This window comes from Prionailurus viverrinus, chromosome B2, assembly GCF_022837055.1.
Source record: "Prionailurus viverrinus isolate Anna chromosome B2, UM_Priviv_1.0, whole genome shotgun sequence".
Lineage (NCBI taxonomy): Eukaryota > Metazoa > Chordata > Mammalia > Carnivora > Felidae > Prionailurus > Prionailurus viverrinus.
In genome coordinates, this window is record NC_062565.1 from 98,713,789 (window position 1) to 98,739,309 (window position 25,521).

At 38.0% G+C, this 25,521-nt stretch overlaps 2 protein-coding genes across 5 annotated transcripts in view; one reads left to right on the forward strand and one right to left on the reverse strand.

The window, feature by feature from the left end:
- The window catches only part of SESN1 (sestrin 1), a 122,706-nt gene extending 104,012 nt beyond the window's left edge, over nt 1–18,694 (reverse strand). Inside the window, exon 1 of the mRNA XM_047857990.1 lies at nt 17,505–18,694. Coding sequence (XP_047713946.1) covers nt 17,505–17,783 — 279 coding nt within the window. The 5' untranslated portion in view covers nt 17,784–18,694. The remainder of the gene's footprint in view (nt 1–17,504) is intronic.
- Nucleotides 18,695–19,211: 517 nt separating this feature from the next.
- Nucleotides 19,212–25,521, forward strand: part of CEP57L1 (centrosomal protein 57 like 1) — a 75,472-nt gene continuing 69,162 nt past the window's right edge. The window contains exon 1 of one of the 4 annotated variants that reach the window (XM_047857994.1): nt 19,212–19,287. The gene's annotated coding sequence lies outside the window, so the exon portion shown is untranslated. The other 3 variants (XM_047857993.1, XM_047857995.1, XM_047857997.1) reach the window with 3 other exon arrangements.

Below are 25,521 nucleotides of genomic sequence, written 5' to 3' on the forward strand. Positions count from 1 at the left end.
CTTCTTTGCTCACTAATGTATGTAGTGCCTAATGACAGCCAGTAGGTCCAATAAATATTTGTGGAATGCTCAACATTCTTATTATTAACATGGTGATTTTTGCACAGATGGAAAAACTAAACCAGTTAAGCTCAGCTGTCTAAACTTGGAAATTTTCCCTTTCTCCCCAAACTCCCTTCTTTAAAACAAAATGGAAATATAAGCATTCTTAAGTTGCACACCCAACTCTTCTAAGGCCCATAGCACCAAAATATGATTAATAAACTAGTTTTCAGTTGAGCAAGAGTGCCATCTAGTGTTCATAAAAACTATAATAAACTGAAAATTTGGAGTAAATTTTCATCCAGGCAGAGAGGAAAAAAAAAAAAAAACAAAAAACAGGAATACAAAATCCATTAGGATAAAATCTGCTCTATCAACAGCCAAATCCTCTGAAAGAAAGGTAATTCTAAAGGAAATTAAAGAACAACAGCTTTTAAAATCAGTATATGCCATATTAGAAAAAATTTATTTCAGAGTATACTGAAGTTGTACTTACCATAAAGGTAATTCTCCTATGAATAGAAAGTGGTATTATTGAACTTATTTTCTCTTTAATGACATGTATTTTTTGTTCTTATTAGAAAAAATAGAAGTACTCATTATAAACATTTTGGAAAATGTAGAAAAGCATAAACCATGGCCTAGAAGTAGCCACCGTTATCATGTGGAAATATATTTTATATGTTTTATACATATAAATATATAGATCCTAGATTTATATATATATGTCCTAGATTTAAAATATATATGGGGAAAATATTTTAATTTTAATCAAATATTTGGCCAAGATATTAAAGATGAATAAGAGAAAATCATAATGACAATGATTTTTAAAAACCGAAACCAAGAGCTTTCCCTACAAATGAAAAGACCTAGCCTCAACTAAACATTATATTCAGTGGGGTAAAATTGTTTTTAAACTGCTATCAGTTATGTAATCATTTTGATATGGTTCTGCAACAGCCAAAATCCATAAGGAGCTGGAGCTTATAAAATAAAAAAAGATAAATTATTTCATCTGTTTCCTTTCAGACACCACTAAATTGACATAAAGTATACCAACTTGAGTTTCAGAGATTTGAATAAAAATTTAGGTTTACAATTATGGGGTTTTTTTAATTTTTTATTTATTTATTTATTTATTTATTTTTTCAACGTTTATTTATTTTTGGGACAGAGAGAGACAGAGCATGAACGGGGGAGGGGCAGAGAGAGAGGGAGACACAGAATCGGAAACAGGCTCCAGGCTCTGAGCCATCAGCCCAGAGCCTGACGCGGGGCTCGAACTCACGGACCGCGAGATCGTGACCTGGCTGAAGTCGGACGCTTAACCAACTGCGCCACCCAGGCGCCCCGGTTTACAATTATGTTTAATCTCATTCATTATTCATTAGAGAATGCTCATAAGTTTGGGGCTTTATTTCTAATTCCTTTTCCCCCTCAAATCACGGACACAGCTGAGATTTGATTCACAGCTTATTAGACAGTCACTGAATGATGAAAAGAAAGCTGTTTGCCACTTTCTACTTTTTGGACTAATGCTATTTTACTTTTAGTACTTTTTACTTTTAGTACAAAGAATGAGAAGTAGGGAATTTCCTAAGATTGCACACAATAATGCAGTAAGGTGGGGGGCGGGGGGGAGGCATAGAAGAGTTATAGGGGTCAGAGGGGATGAAAGAGAAAGATCAAAAAGCTGCTAGCGGAGGTGGGCCTTGGTGTCCCAGCCACTGAAGGGACAAGGCCTAGGGAAGGGCATCCAATGGCCAGGCTGGTGGTATGAGTCTCCTTTAAGTGGAGAATGTTTGCAAGGGTGGGGAGAGGACAGATTCTGGGCTCATTTATCACTTGCTTGACCACACTCTCTTCAAGGCATTAAATAGGTTCTTGGGCATATGATTTAACACACAACTCTCTTCACAGTATACAGGAAACCCCACTCTTCCCAACTCCTAGCTTCAGGAGATATGTTGTTGTGAAAGGCTGATTATAAAATGATTCTCAATGATCCCTGTCTCCTGGTATTCACTCCATTGTGTAATCTGCTCCCTCTGAGTATGGGCTGGACCCAGTGACTTGCTTCTAATGAACAGATTGAGGCAAAAGTGATGGCATGTCTCTTTCAAGATTAGGTTGTAAGACAGTGACTTCTGTCTTGCTGGTTCTCTCTCTCTCAGGCTCCTCTCAGTTGCTTTTCATGAGGAAGTAGAGAAATCCACATGGAAAAGAACTAAAAGCAGCCTCCAGTCAACTGCCTGCAAGAAACTGAAGTTCTTAATCCAAAAGCCCTTGAAGAACTGACTCTGATCAAGTGAATTGAATCCTGTGAGCTTGGAGGCACATCTTTCTCCATTTGAGCCTTCAGATAAGACCACAGCCCTGGTTAACACCTTAAATGCAGCATGGGAGACCACAAAGCAGACATCCTAGCTAAGCTGTAGCCAGATTCTGGACTCCCAGAAATTGTGAGATAATAAATGTGTATGGTTTTAAGCCACCAAATTTGTTATGAAGCAGTAGATAACTAATTCAATTATTAAACCAAAAAAAAAAAAAAAGCTGCTCCAGCCCACCTGACTGACCACACCCTGACAGTCTTTGCTTGCTCCCCCCGCCCACTGCTTGTGGCAGTCTCCTTAGTCACCACCAAGGCCTGGACCTTGTTTCTCTTTTTGGCACAAGTGGGCACTTCTTTTGCGGGTTTATAGATTAGGGTCCCCTTAGTTCACCTGCTTAGTCTCTCTCTCCCACCCAAGGGCTTCTGTACCTTCAATATCGGAAATAATAGGACATCTGAGCAAACTTTCTAGCTCTATGCTTCCGTGACCAGACCATCTTGGAATCTAAGTGCATGCATGGCTTCTAAGCTAAACCACCCATCTTGACTATGTATTATAATTTTACTGCTTTTTGAAGTTTCTCTCCACCATTTACCAACTGGTCTGAAAATACATCAGTGTTTTAACAAGTATTGTGGTGCCAATGCATCCTGGATGAACACCAACCCTGGTTTATGCTGTAAGGTTAATTCCCCAGACAAGATTCAAGATCATAGTTCTCCTTCCTTTCAATTTGTTTTTAAATATAATTAATTAATGTAATTTTTACAACTTCTTTTGAACATCTCAATCTTTAAATTATAATGGTATTACCACATGAAAAGTGCCAAGCTGGAATGGTTTTATTTATAATGCCCAATGCTGTCCTGAGAAGGAGCTTTGACAAAAGTCATAGTTACATGTTCATACATGCACTGACAGATGGCAAAAGAAAAATAAAAGGGGGCCACAAAAGGAAACAAAAATGAGGCCAAAACTTAGTCTGCAGGAAAGTACAATAGAGCATTAATTATTTCCAGCCAGTCATTGGAGGTTTGGTTTGGGCATGTTGGGGATAGAAGGAATGTATACTTGTGTCAACAAACAGAGGAGTTGAAGAGAAAAGTTAATTATTACATTAAAATTTATATGCTCCAATAAGCTGCCTTTATTATCCTAACCTATCCTGATCTTTCCTTGCTCTGAATTAACACTCTCTATATAATTTTTACATACTTATTTTAAGTCACTTTTCAATATAAAAGTAATACATACTCATTGCAAAAAAAAACAAAAACAAGCAAACAAACAAAAACCCAAAGCTATAGGAAGACAGATTAATGTTTAAGAACATAGACACTCAGGGGTCAGACATGCCTCCTGCTCTCCCAGTAGTGGGGAGACATGCCTCCTCCATTCCAGGAGGGGTCAGACATGCCTCCTGCTCTCACTACTTGAGCTAAGTTACTTAATCTGTTTCCTCATCTCATCTATAAAATGTAAAATTCACCTCACAGATTGTTGTAGGTATAAATACCTACAAATAATTATTAGATATTATTTTAGATATATATTTAGATATTATATTAGAAATAATATTAGATAATATAGGGAAATGAGCCTTCAAACAAAGTGCATAAATAGTTTGTATAAATTCTTTCAGAATGTGGGTATAAACTGCAAATATAAAAAAGCAACAGTACAGCAAACTTTGGGTTTTGCAGATCTGGTGTGACCCAGAGAATGTCTCCAGCAGCTGCACCCCCTTAGGAACCATGGGGGCCAAGGAAAGCCGTATCAGGGCAGATTAAAACCGTTTCTTAACGAAAAAGCCTAGATTTTGAGAAGTTCCTGTTTCCTTGGCTAAATAAGTCAGAAACTTAATCTTACAACAAGTGGGTGCATTCATATTAGTATATTTATTTTAGGAAGATATCATCCTCAAAACCTATAATCCACTTGAAACTTTGCAAATGTTACATATAAAATGTTTATAACAGTGCCTTGCACATAGTAAGCACTCAATAAAATTAAGTATTTAACTATTATAAAAAGAAAAACCAAAATTTCTAATAATCCCACTCTAAATTTTTTTTTATGCTTAATTATTTTTGAGAGTGAGAGAGACAGAGCACGAGCAGAGAAGGGGCAGAGAGAGAGAGAGAGAGAGAGAGAGAGAGAAAGGGAGACACAGAATCTGAAGCAGGCTCCAGGCTCTGAGCTGTCAGCACAGAGCCTGGCGTGGGGCTCAAACTCATGAACCGCAAGATCATGACTTGAGCCGAAGTCACAAGCTCAACCGACTGGGCCACCCAGGCGCCCCCTAATAATCCCACTTTAAAAGAGAACTATAGTTCATATTTGGTGCACATAGGTTTCCTTTCCCCCCTCTTTATAAAATATAATTTGGCACTACCTTAAGAATTTCTTTTCCACTTAAATACATAATCTTTTCTAATAAATATATTTTTAAAAGAATTTTCATTAACTGTGTAATAGTCCTTTATAAAGATACAGCATAATTTAATTATCCATAATTATTGGATATTCAGATTATTACCCACTTCTATAGAAACACATATAGATGATACACTGACATTGCACATAGCACTGCAGTGATCATCATACATAAACCTTTCAGATGGTTTCCTAGATGTGGAGCTATTATGTATACATTCTTTCAACACCAGCACTGCTGTCAACATACTATCATAAAATTTAACATTTTTAGTCACAGCCTTGATTTGCTCTTAAATTTTTTTCTCTACATCATCACAAAATTCTTAAGGGTAGTGGTTGTTCCTACTTTTTATATCCCACCACAGCACTAGAACAGTGTCAGGCACAAAGAAAAATTTTAAATGAATGCTTACTTTTAAAAAGTATACTCATTTCAGCCTTATGTGGAGAGGGAGGTCAGCTGGAGGTGCTATGGGGTTCAGGAGGAAAAACAGTAACCCTGTCATAAAGTGTTTTAACAAAGGAAAAGGCACTAACTATAATTAAGTTTCATTCTAACCAATCAAAAGCATTTAATATAAATATATAGTACAAAAATAACAGAATATTTATTTTAAGGTTTGACTCTTCACATTTTACAACACATTAACTCCCAAATTCAAAGAGGCTGTCATTAAAAACTGGGATAGATTGGAATTAGATACTTCTTAATCTGAATAATTACCACTAAGGAGATAATAATATAATGCTCTAAAGGGAATAATAGAAAATAAGGATTAAAACATTCATTGTGTGTTGGAAAAGACAAAAGTAACTCTAACTTGGGGTCAAATTTTTGTTTAGAAAATTACTTTTATATGTTAAACTGAAGAAAGAAAGAACAGGGCTTGCCTTACATCCATTCGCCGATACTCAGTACAGGTGCAACTGTGCAAACTTTGTTTAGATCTTCAGCATCTAAGGAAGATGAACTAGACTTTTAATGGAGCATTTAAGAGAAAAGCAAATGGAATTATTTGTTAGTAGTTGTTAACAAATGAAGTATATAGTATTTAGATTTTCCATCTTCTTCGACAAGATTTGTTGTCAAAATCATTGATTCATCACGCTATACTAGATTTTTAGTGCACATACCATAGATACCAAAACTCTGACCTAACAAGTGGTATACAAAATGATAGAAAACGGCAGGCACTATAATGAATTTGAAAATATTGTGTGCTTAACAGTACAGTTATGATGGGATTTACAATTAGAAAATATCGATAAAGTATTTTAAAATTTAATTTATAACATATAGGCAACAAAGATAAAAACACCTCAACAATTATGTTAAGTATGCAGTTCAAATTGAGTAATTTCTTAAAATTACATAACTTTAGTTACTTCACAATTTAAGAAATCAAGATTAAGATGTTCCATTTTGATCAGATAAATGTTGAATTATGGAAAGAATAAGAAAAAAGTACTTTCTACACTATTTAAACACAATCCTTTATGGTTCTAATGATAATTTTCCACAATAATGGAATAAAAGAATCCAAAAACTTTAAAGTATGCACGGGAGACATACAAATGGAAAAATGATTTCTATATGAGCTCAAAGTAATGATAAAATCTGGGCTTGATTTCTAAAAAGACAATTGAGGCCCCTTTTTAGCTGTAAACAACTTGCTGTATGTAATGCAATACCATATTTTGGGAAATTTCAAACATTCACAATCCACAGGAAAAATACTCAACACTCCTACACTATTTTTTTTTTAAGCCCACAATAGTTCAGTCTTTCAGCTACAAAGCCAGAAGCCAGTTATAAAACCAGTACTTTTCCACTAGAGTTACTTACAGGGCGGGGAAGGGGATGTTTGACACTGCAAACGTTAGGGTCTAAAATAAGATCATTGCAAGGAGTTACTACAACACTCACACTGCCAGCACTGTCATGGCAACAATGAACTAGCTAGGAGAATGCTCTTTTAACATTCAAAGCTAACCCAGAGTCTATTACTCATGGAAATATACCAAATTTTCTTTTAGGCAGTTCACTAAAGAAATCATCTTACTTAGTAATCTCTTAATGTAAAAACAAACCTTTCACACACCATATTTCCAAGAGCCAGAGCCTCCATGCAATCAGCTGAAATTTATAATGACAACACAATAAAAATTATGCACCACAACGAAACATGAAGATCAATCGGGGTCCAAATGCAATTTCAAGATGGGTCAGGGTTTAAATAAGAATTTGGTATGCAATTTATTAACATCTAAGAATGTGGTTTCCCCTAGAAACACCAAAGTTTTACATTTCATCCTGAAGGAAAAATAATTTGGAACAAAAAGTAATATATATTTTCACTGCTAGGAGTCTTACATTAAATTTTTATCCAGAAAGTGTAGTGTAGTGGTGAAAAGCATGGACTCTGGACTCTCAATGCCTGGGTTTGAAATCTGGTTCCTCTTACTGGCTATGATACCTTGGGCAAGTTATTTAACCTATCTGGGCTCTGATTTTTCTTCATGCATAAAATAGGGATAATAATATCTACTCTTACAGTGTTGTGAAGACTGAATGAAATAATATACAAAAAGGGCAAAGAATTAGGCTGCATATAGAGAATGCCTATTCTTATGACATTCAAAAATATACATTCTGCCAAACAAGAAAGATTAAAAGACTACTGACGATGATTTAAGATGACTTGGTTCCAACGCCATGGCAGATTATAAGGGGGGCAGACATGGCAGCTTAGGAGGAGCCCCCAAACACACCCACACATAACCAAGCAAATTCAAGAAATCTAACATGGTACATACAAAATCTCTTCAAGCCTTGTTACTTTTGCTGAGGTAACTTTCTGGCAATGTATCTTTGCTTAGTTACTTTGTTTTAATCATACCAAGCTGTCTAAGCTGGGCCAGTTACCAGGCAAGAGTGAAAGGCCTGGGGGACTTTCAGTTTAAGATGTCAGGCTCCCACTGCAGTGAGCAGAGTAGGAATACTGACAGTGCAGCTCTAATCACCTCAGTAGACCTTCAAGGCTAACAGTCTCTGGAGTAGATAACTTGCCTAAAGTATCAGGCATGAATCGACCAGGCACAGAAGATTTAGTTGCTTACTGACAACACCGGTGTATAAGCCATGATTTGCTTTTCCTATATCATGTGTACCTGAAGATGTATTTGAAAGTCCAACGTTCACAAGTGGAATAACAGACTAACATATCAAAGGAGGAATCCAGTTCCCAGATGGCTAAAACAATATTTATACAATCCTTAATTTGGTTCCTAGAGGTGTTATTTTCTCTAGAGTGCTATTTCCTGAGTCAGGGAACCTGGAAAGTAAGTGAAAACTTTCCCAGTTGCTCAGAAACTTGGGAGTACCCTAAGAAGTGTATGGTGCCACAGGGCTCAATTTCCCATCCCTTCTCTATCGCACTATGGGGGCAGAACAGAATATTAATAGTTAACATTTACTCAGTGCTTACCAGATTCCAGTAAGCATTGCGCATGTTACCTCATTTAATCCTTTCAACTCTGTGAGGGAACTGAGGTTTAAGGAGGTTATGTAATTTGCCCAAGGTCACAGAGTTTGGCAGAGCAAGACTGAAAGCCAGGTCTGACTCCAAAGCCCATGATCTTGATAATTATACTCTAATGCTGTCCAGATACTGAAGCAAAGGCCTTGGCCATGGACCTCTCCATGTACACTTGACCATCTGGATGACACAAGTAACTGCCCGCCTGCAACTCCTCCCTGCTGGTGCCATATTGACATAGCAGAATGGTGTTGGACTCCAAGGAGGGGATGGATGCTACATATCTGCCATCACATCTAGGGCAAACCTCTGGGCAGGCCAACTACCCTGGGCAGTGGCTGGTTAGAGACATCCTCTGCTAAAGCTAGACGTCAGCATTAATCAGCTTATATACGAACATTCAATGTACAAAAGGCAATTAGGAGTGTCAATATATGTGGATAAAAGATGTGGGATGTATCAAAGTCAAGTACATAAAAATCCTAAATTCTAAACAGAAAAATCCTAAAGCAATGCCAGTTTGGAGTACGACTTATTAAGTAAAGCACCAAAAGCAAGCTTATCATCAACATCACTGCCAATATTTGAGCACTTACTATGTACTTCTGCATGCTTTACATGTTCATTTAAGTCTCCGAACTACCCTGAGTTTGGTATTATTATTACCTTCATCTTACAGATAAGTAAATAGTATCAAAGAGTTATTCATAATTAAATTTATAGGTTACAGGGAAGTCTGGGTGGCTTAGTCGGTTGGGCATCCCACTGTGGTTCGGGTCATGATCTCACAGTTCATGAGTTCGACCCCCATCACTGCCCTGGGCTCACTGCCATCAGTGCAGAGCCTGCTTCAGATCCTCTGTCCCCCTCTCTCTGTCCCTCCCCCTCTTGTGTGCTGTCTCTCAAAAATAAAATAAATTTGTAGGTTACAAAATATTGAAGATTACAAACTAACTGCTTTACCAATATGATCTTTATAATCACACCACAGGGTAGATAATAAAATTATGTAAATTCACAGATGAGGAAACTGAAACTACAGAGATTAATTTATTCATGAGCATATTACTGGTAAAGAAAATCCAGTAAGGTCTTTTTTTTTTTTTAATTTTGTTAATGTGTATTTATTTTTGAGAGAGAGAGAGAGAGACAGAGAGAGATAGAGCACAAGAGGGAGAGGGGCAGAGAGAGAGGGAGACAGAATCTGAAGCAGGCTCCAGGCTCTGAGCTGTTAGCACTTCGAACCTCTATCATCAACAAAACTGAATCAATAAAGATTATATTTTATAACTTAGGTCTGCCAAAGCATACATTACTTTTTAGGTAAAAAGGTTAGGTAAAAAAGTAGACTCAGCTTAATTTGGTGAGGTATATCAACAACTCTGAGAGACCTTATTTTGTGAGAAAACTCTCCCTATCATTTAAATCACTTTTTACTTTTGAAAGGTTTCTCTTAAATATGTCCTTCAGTACCATTGAACAGACCACTCCACCTCTATTTTGCAAGGCTTGGTCTTTATCACATGATTGGAAGAATATCTTACTGTGTTTAGGCTATGAATAGCATTTGAAAAATCACTCAGTTATAATTATAGACAGCTAACACCTGCCAACTTGCTAGAAAATGAAATCATGTAAAATTTTAAGACAAGTGTGCAATGCTTGTCAAACACTGAAGTATCAAAACAGTAAATGCTTACTTTTAGTGGGATAAACGAAGATTTTAATTAGACTTTACTGAATATTACATATAATTGACAAATTGCCCTAATTTTTAAAAAGCATATTTATTAGCTTGTCAATCTAAACAATTTTTAAGTTAAAACACTAACTGAATACTATTCAGTTAATGAATATGCATATATGACAGTTGATTTGGAAAAGATAACTCACAAAATTCACATCATAAATGTTACTTCCCTTTAGTATGGTTTAAAAGCTTAGGAAGTTGTTTTAAGGTAACTTCATAAGTAATAATTTATAAATCGATGAAGCTGTTTCCCTTTTAAAATTAAAAACAGGGGAAGAAATAAAATATAAAACTAAAAGTGTCTCATTTTTCTAAGGTAAGTACATATTTCATTGCAATCTTATAAGATTTTCCTATTTTGTTATATAAAAGAGATTAGAACATGAGAAGACGTAATTTTTGTGTTGCCAAAGTTCACGAGTTTTTTTCCTTATAAATTGAAAAATGTCAAAACTGTGGCAGTCTACTAGTAACACAAAGACTTTTAACAACACAATGCCAACTGGGAAGATCCAATAAATGGTCCTACTTGTTATCCTACATAACTCCCTAAGTATATCCAGTAAAAAAAAAAAGCATTTTTTAAAAATAAGCATCTTTTAAAAGACTTTTTTTTAATGCACATTGTGGTAAATGCATCTTTATCAGCACTAGTTTAACTCAGTGTAGTAACCAAAAGGAAATAGAAAAAAAGCAAAACATGAAATGTTCCCATAGACTGCCTATCTAGCTGAGGTTTTCATACTGAAATTTCCAGTCTGCCCAATGCCCCCAACAATACCATCATCAAAATTCTGAAGAACTCTCAGATGCCCCTGAGTATACTGTGCCTGCATAATTAAAGTACTAGGTAATTTCATCAAGGTCAATGACGGTCTCACTTAATGTAATAAATGTGATCTAGGAAAGTTGGGTCAAAGTAAAGCCTATCTTCCATTGACTTCCATTTAAAAAGCAGGTATTTTACCATGGTACGAAAAAAATAGTCTGATTTGAGAAACTGTGACAGAGATTAAAAATTGGTGGTAAGGCTTGCTTACCTTACTTGCTTACAGGACTTTCTTCCTTCCGTGCACTTTAAGCACTGCCTCCCCTCCCCTAGCACCTATCTCCCTGTCCTTCCACAAGTTCTAAAAATTTCCCATTTCTATGGTTCCTCCATTCCATGTTAATTTGCTTCTAAATAAACACTGCCTGTTTTCAAATATGAATATTCTTTATGATTATGATGTGACACCAAATAGGACCCTTCTGTATCAAAGTTTAAGTGATTGATAATCCTTTATTATACCCAAGATTCCATGCTATTTTCTGTCAGGTCAAAGTTTCAATAAATCCTTAAGTTGGTTCTTATTAATTTATTTTCCACTGAAATGGATAAAAGATATTCCACAAATTTCTAACAGTCACCAAAAGGAAAAAATAACTCTAAAACAAAAAGAACATAAATGTTCTACTTCATGAATGATCTATACAGCACTTAAAGGGCACGAAGTGTTAAACATGAGAAAGTAATTTTAATTAAGCTAAACTATTGTTTCAGAGGGTCCTTCATGACGCCATGAGCAACCCTTGACCTTAAATTGAAATCTAGTAAGTGTTTAACATCTCATTTTCCTACAAAACACTACATCCCATTTATAAATTAAACAATGTACTAGAAACCATTTTTTAAAATAATCATTCTGTTTTTTGTTGTTTTTTTCCTCATGGTAGTAGAGACCATCTGGGACACTGTAATAGGAATTAAATATTTGAAATCTGAAAACTTAAAAAAAAAATGTGTCCTTGTTCGTTTCAGTCTTTCTGAAAAGTCAGAACAAAGGAAGAGGACAGGATGTATTTATATATTACAAAGAGGACACTGAGGACAGATAGTACAGATATGATTCATCCTGTAAGCCAGTGTTGGGGAAGGGGGTGGGGTGGGGGGTAAGATAAGCTCTTACTTTGTCTTCAAACCATTTAGGAAAAAAAAGTTAATAGTTGCTTTCAATTTCTTCACATTCTCTATCCAAAGAAACACGGACAACCCGAGGGTAAATAGCATTCTCCTCCGAGTTCAAAAGCTACTAAAGAAAGTGGTCAAAGGTAGGAATGAGAGGAAGCACTGAATAGAAAAGGCAGGAGGCTTTCCTAAGGAAAGGGACTGAGTTCTCAGTGTATCAATAAAATAAGGCCAGAAAATAGTGGATATGGAAGAGAGACGTTTAGTGCAAATACTGAAAGTAGACTCGTATTTGCTGTGGCTAAGAGTAGCAGTGAATTGTTTGAAATGCACCACCTTAAACTTTTGGTTTTGACTAGGAATAGCAGTAAAAAAGAAATCAAAACAATCAGTTCAAAAGGCCAAATCTGCTTCTAGAATGCTCCTAATCTGGTATATTTTATAGCATCATTATAAATTATGTTTCAACCTAATAGAATCTAAATTATAATAGACCAAAGCAATATTTTATCTAGTTAGATATAAGATCAACTTTTATAGCTTTTGACTAAACTTAACTGCCTTCTTATCCCCATTCTTCCTCACCAACAGAAATTTTTTTGTTCAAGTGATGGGGCTCTCCTGGCTCTTAATGGCTGAATGCAGATTAGTTCAAATCAAAACCAGAAATGCCCAATTTCCTTGCCAATGACTGGCTTAGAAAAGGGCATGTGACCCAACCCTAGTCAATAAAAATGGACAGGAAGTCTGCTGGAGGCTGAGAAAAGCTTTTCTTCCCTGATAAACACATGTGAAGAAACTCTTCTCAGCTACAAGCAGTCATGACTACACATGGTGCTTGGAATAAGGCAACTTGCAACCATGAGCAGAGACAGTACTTGTTATGCTGAGGAAAGGAGAGCAGAAAGAAGGCAAAAATGAATATAGTTGAGCTAATCAATCAATCCATGAAGCTTGAAATTGCCCAACCTCAAGATTTATTATACTAAATAATAAATCTCTTATTGTTAAACCTACAAACTATATATTACCCAAATTGGTATCAAATGGATACTCCAACTGCAGCTTTAACAATTGAAATGTGCATCATGCCCAACAGCTAAAGTTTCACTCCCCGCCCCCCGGGGGGGAGGGGGGGTAACAATCACTTCACTAAAGGAAAGCCTCCTCCACCCCACTTAACAAACATAACTTTGTTACTTAGTCTAAATTTTCTAAAGCCAAATTATTTTCAGACAGGGTTAATTGCTGGCAATCTTATAAAAAAAACTTAACAGATTCCGTTTTTCACAGTACAGAAATGAAAATCATCAAATGACTATTCTTAGAAAAGTACTTGACTATTTTGAACACTCTTCATAATCTTTCGATGAATATTTACACACTCACATTCCTCCTTTAATTACCTGCACCCTAAAACTACAGTTCACCAGTGGACTATAATAGTGTATCAGGCCAGTGTTAACACTTCTGTTCCTTTGTTCAGAGAATCAAGAATATCGAAAAGATACTATGGGGTTAAAAACAACAACAAACCCAGCATAAATAAGGCCTATTAGAAGACCTTCCTCCAAAGAGGGAACAAATCTTACTGATCTTCCAGTCTGAAGTACAGTGCCTGGCACAGAACAGTTCTCAAAAATGTGTTCAATGGATTTACGTATGTTGTTGTGAAATCAATAAACTGAGAACAGGAATACAGAGAATGCTCTTTCCCAATGTGCCATTTTTTTTTTATATACAGGTTTAGCCATTTTGAGTTGATCCATCTTATCCCTGTCCCACCAGCTTTGCTCCTGATTACAGTCCTCTGAGCTGACCTAAAACAATCAAGAGCAGAACAGCTGTAGGGATTGCAAATTCAGTTCAGCTTTTGCTGATCTACCAATGAATAACAGAAAGCATTATGGAGTACCACATTTAATTATTTGGTTTCTCATGGGAGGCTGGAGCAGTATGTGGAAGCCAGATGATGCTGGACATTATGTGACATTCTCAAGCAGTTTAAATTCTATCCTCAAGGATTTTAGACAGGAGAGTAACATGATCAGATTTCATTTTAGATAAATGACTCTGCAGTTATGTGGAGCATGGATATAAAGGTGGAGGATGGGTTAAGTCTGGAGAAGTGACGGATAACAATAGCAGAACTACAATGGTAGTAGCAGGGGCAAAAATCCCTTCGGGAGCTATTTCTAATCAGGTGCATCACAGGTAACTTAATCTCAACATGTCTAAAACAAAACTCACCGCTCCTCCTAAACTGACCCTTTACCACTCTTCTGTCTCAGGAAATGACTGAACTAGTAATCAAGTAGTTCAAGCCAGAAACCTGAGAGCATCCTTTATTTTATTTTCTTCATCTCCTATATCCAATTCAATACTATCTCCTGTTTCTAACTCTTAGCTATCTCCCAAGCCCATTCACTGTTTCCCACTTTTCCCACTACACCCTAATCCAACCATAATTTTGCTTTGGACTGGTGGAATTATCTCCTGATGCTGCATATCCACTCTTCACCCCTGAAATTCATTCTCCGCATCGCTTCCAAAGTAATCCTAATACACCGTGGATCATGTCACCGTCTTGCTCAAAACTCCTCAGTGGCTTCCCATTATTCCTAGGATAAAGTCCACAACTCTTTTATTTATTTATTTATTTATTTATTTATTTATTTATTTATTTTTTAACATTTATTTTTGAGACAGAGAGAGACAGAGCATGAACGGGGGAGGGGCAGAGAGAGAGGGAGACACAGAATCGGAAGCAGGCTCCAGGCTCTGGGCCATCAGCCCAGAGCCTGACGCGGGCCTCAAACTCATGGACCACAAGATCGTGACCTGAACTGAAGTCGGAGGCTCAACCGACTGAGCCACCCAGGCGCCCCAAGTCCACAACTCTTAACTTGGCCTTCAAGATCCTGTTATCCAACTTCTGCTTAAGAACAGTAAGAATTCCTAATATTGCTGAGCATGTCTTATGTGCTAGGCACTGTGCTATGTTTTGCAACCATTATTTCATTTTATTCTCATTGTGAGCAGAAACTGAATCAAGGAGAAATGTATTCAACATTGTAGAGCTAATAAAGTATTAGAGCTAGGTCTGACTACAGAGGATGTGCTTAAGCTTTCACTCTCCCTTCAAACATATGCTCCAATCACATTGTATTACTTTCCGGTCCTAGACCTCATCTGCTCTCTCTTGCCATGAGGACTTCACACACCTGTTCCCTATGTGTGGAATGTCCCCCTCACAAATTTCATTTTTGCCTGGATTATATTTATTCATTCACCAAATCTCTGCTTAAATGTCATCTCTTCAGGGAAGTCTTCCCTTACTATCTAAAATTATATTATTTGTTTATTGTTTATGGTCTCTCTCCAGTAGAATGTCAAAGTTGTTTACCACTGGTTCTTAGTTCTTAGAATGGCATTCACCATGGATTCAATAAACAATCGCTGAATGAAGGCATGAATTAAGGATGTGGGGATGGAAACTCCCTAATCTGGTGACTTTATTCAGGCTGATAAAAAATAAAAAGAAGCCAAATATAAATTTGTTCAGACACTGGATATTTATTTAGTAGCTTCCAGGTCCCAGTCAATACTCTTGAGAACTTACAGCCCTCCGAGGAGACAGTCACATAAACATGTGATTATAGCACAATATAAGTAAAGTGCCTGTTATAATAGTAGCAGGAATTAAGTGCAGTAGATGCAGAGATGAAAAGTATAAATTTATGGAAAACCTTCACTGTGGAGGCGATTCTTGAATTTTTGCAGGATACATGAAATAAATATGTATCATGTAGTCCGTGTCTTTCACTTACGATAAAGGAGAGGAGCATCCATTATGTACTGGGGCACTTTACATCTCATTTATCTCACAACAGCTCTATGTTATTATTCCCATTTTATAGATGTTGGAAATCCAAGCTAAGAGAGAGTAACTTAACTTGTCCAAGGTTATGCAGTACGTTAATAAAGGAGGAGAATTTGAGCTCAGGTCTGGCTCCAGTACCCATTTACTTACCAATATACACAGTCCTTTGACCCTGCACTCCCCAGAGCTTAATTACTTTTGTTTTTAATATAATTCTTAACCAAATTGGTTATCTGGTTTCCCATTTGGATATAAATAAGCAGCAAAATTAAAGATTCAGGAAGAGAACAAAGTGTACTGATAGTAAGGGAGGGAACAAAAAAACTATTAAAAATTGAACACAAATTCAAAAAACGTGGATCCTATAGTCCTATACACTCTACCCTCACCTATACAACAGTACTTGATGTGCATAATGATGACTCTATTATGAAAAATGATTGTTGTAGATGCTACAGTCTAAGAAATAGAGAAATAACTTTGGATGCTTAAAAGGGTAAACATCAGGAATCTAGAAAATTAATTCCTCTCCGATAACTCTGGATAAATGAATTGTAATGATTGTTCCCAAACTGTTAGTGAGAAAAAATATCCCAAGATTTTAAACAGAGTCTTCATTTTATGGACATGATTATTTTTCTATTGCTTCAAACTAACCAAAATAGAAAAACTATTAATCTTAGCTGACATATATACCCAAGTAAATTAAGAACTTCTCATAAATGACTTCGATTCAGTAACTTAGACATAGTGTCACTGACCATTCTTAGTATATAAAAACCTTTCTCAAACCAAACCAAACCCTTCCTAATAAATCTTCCAATAAAACAGGAGAGTTTGATTATGTATAGAAGAGGAGGAAAATTAACATTCTTAATTGGTTGCACTCAAAACTTAAGTAGGTATATATGTGAAGAAAACAATTGAGGCAAACACAGAGAAAACTAAGTAATTTACCACAGGAGTGTTTCTATCATTCACTTAACCTGGGTTCAACTTTCAACTATAAAGCAGCTAGCTTCTTTATAATATAGACTTATTATTTTATATAATTCATTTTTTTTAAAGAAAGGTTGCCTTTAGAGAATAGACCCTGATTTTTTTGTTTTGCTTTTAAGAACAAGAGAAAAATTGTTTCACCATTTATCTTGAACAAGCAAAGAAACATTTATCATTTTAGAGGCTTTTAAATGAGAAACTTTCCACACAATATTGTTAGTACTGATGTGAAAAGTACACTGGCTATACTTCCTAACAACATGTAAAAATGAAAAAGCAAGTCTTTACTTGCCATTAACTGTAACTTTCTCTTATTTTTCCAGGAGGACTGCAGCTTCCAAAACTCTCTAGAAAGACAATGCTTATTTACTTATATTTGAAAATTGCTTTCACTTTAATTCACCTTACTCAATTTTGGTCCCAAATTCAATGTTTTACAAGCCACTCAATAAGATGTAGAATGAATTCGTAATGAGTTCACTTAACCACCTCTTAGAAGCAAATACAACTGCAAGTAAAACTGCGCTTTACTAGATGGACAGTTGTAATTACAATGTTTTCTTACCTGGACGCTCTTCAAAATAAACTCACTTTTCTCTCTTACATCTTTAAAGGGACATCTCTTAGAAAGCATAAGCAGATGAGCAAGAAGCTTATTCAACCCATCCAAAGAAACAGCATTTGAAAGCCCGTCTGATGGACGAAAAGGTGTCTCTTTCACCGAACGAAGGTACTCGGTTCTTCTTAAAATGGTTTGCCTAATGTTTTCCAGTGCTGTCTCTCTAGTAGTTGAATCTCTACTGCACAGTCCATCCCACCTCACTTCATTCTCTCCTTCAGCCATCACAACTGGAGATTTTTCTTTGCAGTCTTCAGTTACCCTTCAGCATGTCCCCAAAAGCACTTCGTATTTTTAAAACGAGGAATGTAAGAATAAAATCAGAGAAACCGAATCGTCATGAAAACACAGATGTCTGGCTGACATTTGGAACAAGAAGTGTCTTTTATATTGATGGCTTTCAAGCGATCTACAAGACAGAACTTACCCTCTCCTACATGAAGGGGCAAGCCTTGTCAGAGACTGAAAAAAGTTCGAAAGTTGAAACCCTACAGCGCTGGCTTTGCTGGACAGGCAGTCTCAGGGAAGTGCTCTCCTCTGTCTCGCGGGGTCAGCGGATATCCTCACGTTGTGGAGCTGTCAAATCCGTGCTCTGCCCAAAAAGGCTGGTAACAGTTGAACGCGCTCCAGCCATTCGGGTTTTTTTGGTCTGGGCGGCCACTGGGTTCTCAAGAGCATTCCCACCCCGCCCCTCCTCCGGCACCAATCCCCGCCCTCCGCAGCTCCTCCCTTCGCCTCAGCGGCCGGCCAAGAGCTAGTGGGGAAATCTCGCCAAACGCTTGCTCACTGGCCGCCGCGGCTGGAGACCCAGGCGCTCCTTGGGGACGACAGCCTCCGGCAGCCGCTGTCTCGGCTACAGCGTTGGAGGAAAGCGTCTCCGGCCCCGACGATTCTGGACTCCCAGGCGGACGCCACTTCTTTTCCTATTCCTGCGTCTTCGCCCACCTCCCACTAAGCCTGCAAGGCAAAGGGCTGGCCCAAAATCCCTAAATGCCGGGCTGCGCCGCGAAGCTGGCGGAGCAGCGAGGCCTGAAGCGCAGAGCCCGCCCCTTCGCCCAGCCCCATCGGTGGGGCTCGGCCCAGAGGGCGGGAGCAGGGAGGGGAGATGGGGTCCTCACCCCACCAGCCCCTCCCCTTTCTCCGCCCGACATAAACCAGGAGCCGCCCCTGCCCCAGCGCCCTCTTCCCCGCCCAAGCAGACGCGACCCGCAGAGGCAAAGCCATTGGAAAAAGCCCCGCCCTCCCGCTGGCTACCTCCAGACCCTAAGTCCGCGCGCGGCCTCCCACCGCTGCCGGCTGCTACGCATGCGTGATGGCAAGCCGGGCGCAGGCGCTTAAGGGGCATTTTGCGTCGGGGGCGTTTTCCGTGCCCTGACGTTTGGATTCTCTGGACTGGAGTAGGGGAAAGAAAAGTAAGGAGGCGTTGAAGTACACTGAAACAATTACAGACAAAGCAAGCACGGAAAAGAAAGAGGGCGTAGACACACACCTGGAAGAAATTGAATCCAAATTTAAGATTAGCCTGAAAATAGCGACGGTCTATTACGCCAAACCCGCGGTTTGAGGAGACAGGGCTTCCTCGCATTGACTTCTGGGGAATGTAGTTTTGATGCAGCCGACGCATTCTGTTGGCGATAGAAACTACAGTCCCCAGGAGCCACTGCGACGTTGTCCGTAGCGGCCTTCAAGCCAACGGTTTGCGCGAACGGAGGTTGAGAGCGTCGACTGGGTGAGCACTGTAGAGTTGCCTGCCACTTTTCCTTGGACAGGATTTTTCCTTCCTTCATTTCCTCAGGGATTTTGGAGACGACGCCATCTAGGGCTATCCTCGTAGCCAAGGGACTTTGTCCAATAATCTGCGTGGGAAGGAGTAGTCCGGGTTCCCAAGGCCGAGGGCGCGTTTGGCGCGGGAAATGGTCGCAGTCCCGAGGGTCGGAGGGAGCGGCAGAAGGCCAGGCAACAGAGATGCTGTGAAAACAAGTGCACCTTGCTGCGGACTAACGCCGAGGGATTAGGTATCCCTGTGCTGTTGCACTTTTGTTTGCCATCGTGTAGGCGAGTTCGGTGCTTTATGCGTCCGAATGAAATCCCAGGCAGGGCTTTGAAAGCGAGTTTTCAAATCCATTTTGTATGAGACTAAGGGGAAAAGAATCCCCAATATTCCTAGAAATCAATGTTTGCAGGGTTTAAGGATACTCTATGAAAGAAGACCTATAAAAATATCCAAAATTTAGTATATTTAAAGGATTCAGTCATTTGTTTTTAAGTTACTGTTTTTAAAAAGTCATTCCTTATGAGAAAAGTCAAGATGTGAAAGGCAGTTAATGGACTGAGAACCAAATTAGATTTTAATTCTAAACGTTGCAGAATAGATGTGTTTCTAAAAATATAGCCTTGTTAGGTTCTGAGTATACAACAGTGAAAAAGACACAGCCTCTACCTAGTTACAGAATCTAGTGGCTAAACACACAATTATAGTATGATGTCATATCTGGCTATCTAGGATGGCTAGAAAGAAGATAACTTAGCTTGATCTTGGAAAGTCAGGAAAATCTTTATACCAGAGAAAGAGGGCCAAAAGAATAGCATGTGGTGAGTCCCAGAAGTGAGAAAGATGAGATATTTTCAGGAAAATTGCAGTAAGCCAAATCGTATATATTTTGGGAAGGATAATATCTGTGTATTGATGTATTTTGACGTTGCAAAGAGACAAGTACTGTGAATTTATCAGATAGTTTCTGAAAATGACCTGTCCTTCAACAGATTTATAGTTTTGATGAATTAGTCTAATGTAGCCTTGCTACATTCAATGCTACTGGTTTAAACCAGATTTTGTTTTTAAACGTGAACTTCTTATAAGTACGATTTTAAAAATAAAAAAGACATTCCTTTTTTGTCCTTTTTTTGACCTCATCTTCCTTTGTCCAGCCCACAAAGAGTAGGGTCATTCTTAAATCTATGTCCTTTTTTTTACTGTGTAGTTGAATATGATCTCATCCATACCCATGGTTTCACTACCACCTATGACTTTTAAATGTATAGCTCCATCCAACTTTATCTTTCCAGCTTTCATATATTTATTTCCATTATATTTCTTTTTGGAATTATCAAAAGCACCTCGAGCCTAACATGCCTAAAACCAAATGCATGGTTATCTCTAATGAACCTGATTCTTTTCCAGTGTTCCCCATTTCAGTTAAGGATCCTACCATCCACTTGTGAAAATTTGAAAACTACACATTATTCTTGATTTCTTCTGATCCTTTGTACCTCTATAGCCAATTATTACCGAATCCTATCAATCTCATTTCCCAAATACCCTCCAAATCCATCCTTTCCCCACCATCTACAGAAGCACAGTCTTTTCCAATCTGCCATAATCTCTTGCCAGGACCATTGCAATAGTGATTATTCACTCTGACCTTTATCCATTAGTTCTCCACACAGGAGCCATAATGATCTTTTTGAAATGCAAATCTGACCAGATTTTCTCTTAAATCATTCATTGGTGTCTTAGTATTCTTAAGGCAAAGTTTCTTTGTAAAGCCTAATGTCATCTGGTCCCTTTCTACCTCTCCAGCCTCACTTCGTATACCTACCACTCTCCACCTATCTCCGCTTCAGCCCTACAGATCTTCAGTCATTGGTTCTCATATTCCCTTTCATCCATTCATACACTCAACAAATATCTGTTGAGTATCTAGTGTGCAATGGAACAACGAAGATATATCATTGAGCACAATATACACTGACTCTTGAACAACAGGTTTGAACTGCACAGGTCCACTTACGTGTGGATTTTTTTTTTTTTTTTTTTTTTTTTTTTTGGTAAGTACAGTACTGCAAATCTATTTTCATTATGGCTTTCATAATAACATTTTCTTTTCTCTAGCTTACTTTATTGTAAGAATACCGTCTATAATATACAAAATATGTGTGACTCAACTGTTTATGTTATCGGTAAGGCTTCTGGTTAACAGTAGGCTTTTAGTAAAGTTTGGGGGGAGTCAAAAGTTATATAGATTAAAAGTTAAGGGATTTTTTTTACTTCCTGGTGGAGGGTCGATACTCCTAACCCCCACATTGTTCAAGGGTCAACTGTACAGCTGTGCAAAAGTCCCTATTCTCCTAGAGCTTGCATTCTGTTAAGGGGAAATCAACAATAAATATGTGATATATGTGGCAAATGAAGACAAATGCAGTGGAAAATAAACCAGGAAAGGGACTAGGGAGTGCCAGATTGTGGGGGGCAAGGTTCAATTTTAAATAAGGTGGTCAGAGAAGACCTAATCAAGAAGGGGACATTTGAGGGGATCTGAAGCAGGAGGAATAAGCTGTGCAGATACCTCGAGGAAGAACATTCCTATGCAGAGAACAGCCAGTGCAAAGGCATATGGGCAGGAGCAAAAAAATAGCAGTGTAGGCTGGAGCACAATGAGTGCAGGGGAGAATAACATGATGTTACAGAGGAAGGAAGTCATGTAGGTGATTGAAAGGACTCTGCTGACTTTTTAACAAATAGGAAGCCACTGAAGGGCTTTGAGCAGATGAGTTGCATGATCTGACTTTTTTAAATGATTACTTATTTGAAATTGTGTTGAGCATAGACCACAGGGAAACAGTTTAGAAGTTTAGAAGTAGAGACACTAGTTAAGAAGCTCTAGTAATAATCCAGGTGAGAGAGGATAATGGTAGCTTGGACCAGGGTGATAACAGTGGAGGTAGTGGGAAGAGACCACAGTCTGGATCTATTATGATAGTATAGCCAACAGGTTTTGCTGATTGGTCATGAGGTGTGAGCATATAAGAGTCAAAGGTGAGTCCCGAGTTTTTAGGCTGAGCAGCTAAAAGGAAGGAATTGCCATTTAATGTTGTGAGAAAGTCTCCAGATTTGTGTACAGAGGTAAAGAGGTGGAAATCAAGAGTTTTGTTTGGCCATGTAAAGTTTGAGATGCCTCTAAGCTATTCAAGTTGAAGTACAGAGTAGGCAGTTGTATAAATGAGTATTGAGATGACGGGAAAGATCTGGTTGTAGATAGAATATTGGACTTCACAGTAGTGTTTTGACAGCAGTTACAGCCTGAGAATAGTTGGTGTCACAGAAACAGGCACTACATAGAATTTGGGTTGATTTGGAGTTATCTGCAAAGGGCACTGTGCAGGAGCAGCCAGTGAACAGAGAGGAACACCCACAGAGTGTGGTGTCCTAAAAGCCAAGTGAAAGTGGTTAAGGAGGAGGGAGTGCTAAGTATGTGAAGTGCTGTCCTGGATCAAATGAGATAAGGATTGATTGACTGACCACTACATTTAGTAATGTGGAGGTCATTGAAGATCTTGAGAGCAGTTTTGGTGGAGTAAAGAGTATAAAAGTCAGATGGACATATTTAAGAGAGAATGGGAGAACTGGAGACAGTCTGGATACAGCACCTCTGGTACTCTTTTGTTTGTCCAGACTGTTTTAGCCTGTCTTTGACTCCCCTTCCTGTAGATGTTAGGTCAAATCCACTTTTCTCTGAGTTTCCCTTATCTTGTTGAATGTCCCTATCATAAATAACTTTTATTTTACCATATATCTTTACTTGCTAATAAGTTACAAATACAGTTTTCTAATGGTGTGTGAAAGTTTGTCTGCTTCTAAAGTTTAAGCACAGAAGAGCAGTGATTGTACCGATTTTTGCTCATCATCTCCAGCTCCAACTACAGTGCTTGGCATCTAATATGAACTCAGTACATATTTGATGGATAAATGGAAGACTAATGTCACAAAATTTTCAAAGGCATTGCGTATTTACCTGTTGTTTACAAAAACACAAGATAATTGATAGAAGTGACTTCATAACGAAAACATTTTTGAAAATTTGTCTTAAAAGAGCAGAATTTCTGTTGCAAGTGAATTACAGTGCTCACCCTTGTGAAATTGAATTTGCTAACATTTTTACTATATTCCTGCATACCTCATGTTGTTGCAAGATAGTAAAGTATATATATGTAGAGTGTAGTATATGTAGAGAAGTTGTTGCTTTAAATGAATAGTGCTTTAGCCCAGGAAAAAGCTGACTGGCTGGTCTCCCAAGAGGCCTTTATTATGAAATTCGTTGATGAATTTACTATAAAAAAATCACTCCTAAGTCTTGTGGTCTTAGAAACACAGTCTTGCTAAGTGTACCAGAGTTCCTGGGTTGATTGCTATCCAGATGGTGAAGAGTAACTCCTTCCATTAATTAGAGTAGGGAATACACTATGAATTCGAGTCTTGGGATGGGAAGATACTGCGTCCAGGTTTGGACATGTTGTTAATCATCTTGTTTGAAGGACTTAAGAGTCATGCAGGTGAACAGTACCTAGTACTGCTTCTGGACAACCTTTCTCCACGGAACCTTAACTGTCATTGAGAGATGTAGCTATATATTCAAATAGTGAGAAGAGCATGGACCTCAGAGTCTCAGAATCTTGGCTTTGGACCCCAAGTCTGCTTTTTATTAGTGTGAATTTGGCCAATTTTTTTCAACCTCCCTAACTTTGGATGTGGGAGATGAGATAGCCTTGGTGTTCTTATGACTGTTGTGAAGATTTAATGTGATAACATATATAAAGCTTTTAGGTTAGCATCTGGCATATATTGGTATTCAAGAAACCGTATCTTCTAAAATAGTCATCGATATGTAAAGTAATATTTGTCCTTCAGTTTGATCGAAATTAATGAAATGTTTATAAAGTATTTTGTAGTTGAACTGAAGGGTGCTATTTTGTATAATCGTATTGCTGACATTCTGTAAGAATGAGATCCTTGAATTATATTTCATTTTTCTCAAATTTTCAATTTGTTTTTAATAATATTTTGTGTTTTAAGCTACTTAATTGGGAAAAGTTACAATAAGTAAAAATATGGCAATTATTTTTCTCATAAAACAGCATAAATAGATTACATTTTTGAGCAAGGAATTCATGTCCAGCTTTATTACAAAAATTACTAAAAACACCATATTTCATCAATAACATGTCTATATGATATAAAACATTTAAAGAACGTATACCTCAAAAATGAACTATAGGGACCTCATGAAGATAAAAAGCTTCTGCACAGCAAAAGAAACAACCAACAAAACTAAAAGGCAACCAATGGAATGGGAAAAGATATTTGCAAATGACATATCGGACAAAGGGCTAGTATCCAAAATCTGTAAAGAGCTCACCAAACTCCACACCCGAAAAACAAATAACCCAGTGAAGAAATGGGCAGAAAACATGAATAGACACTTCTCTAAAGAAGACATCCGGATGGCCAACAGGCACATGAAAAGATGCTCAACGTCGCTCCTCATCAGGGAAATACAAATCAAAACCACACTCAGATATCACCTCCCGCCAGTCAGAGTGGCCAAAATGAACAAATCAGGAGACTAGATGCTGGCGAGGATGTGGAGAAACGGGAACCCTCTTGCACTGTTGGTGGGAATGCAAACTGGTACAGCTGCTCTGGAAAACAGTGTGGAGGTTCCTCAAAAAATTAAAAATAGATCTACCCTATGACCCAGCAATAGCACTGCTAGGAATTTACCCAAAGGATACAGGAGTGCTGATGCATAGGGGCACTTGTACCCCAATGTTTATAGGAGCATTTTCAACAATAGCCAAATTATGGAAAGAGCCTAAATGTCCATCAACTGATGAATGGATAAAGAAGTTGTGGTTTATGTACACAATGGAATACTACTTGGCAATGAGTTAGAATGAAATATGGCCTTTTGTAGCAACGTGGATGGAACTGGAGAGTGTTATGCTAAGTGAAATAAGTCATACAGAGAAAGACAGATGCCATATGTTTTCACTTTTATGTGGATCCTGAGAAACTTAACAGAAGACCATGGGGGAGGGGAAGGAAAAAAAAAAAGTTAGAGAGGGAGGGAGCCAAAACATAAGAGACTTTTAAAAACTGGGAACAAACTGAGGGTTGATGGGGGGT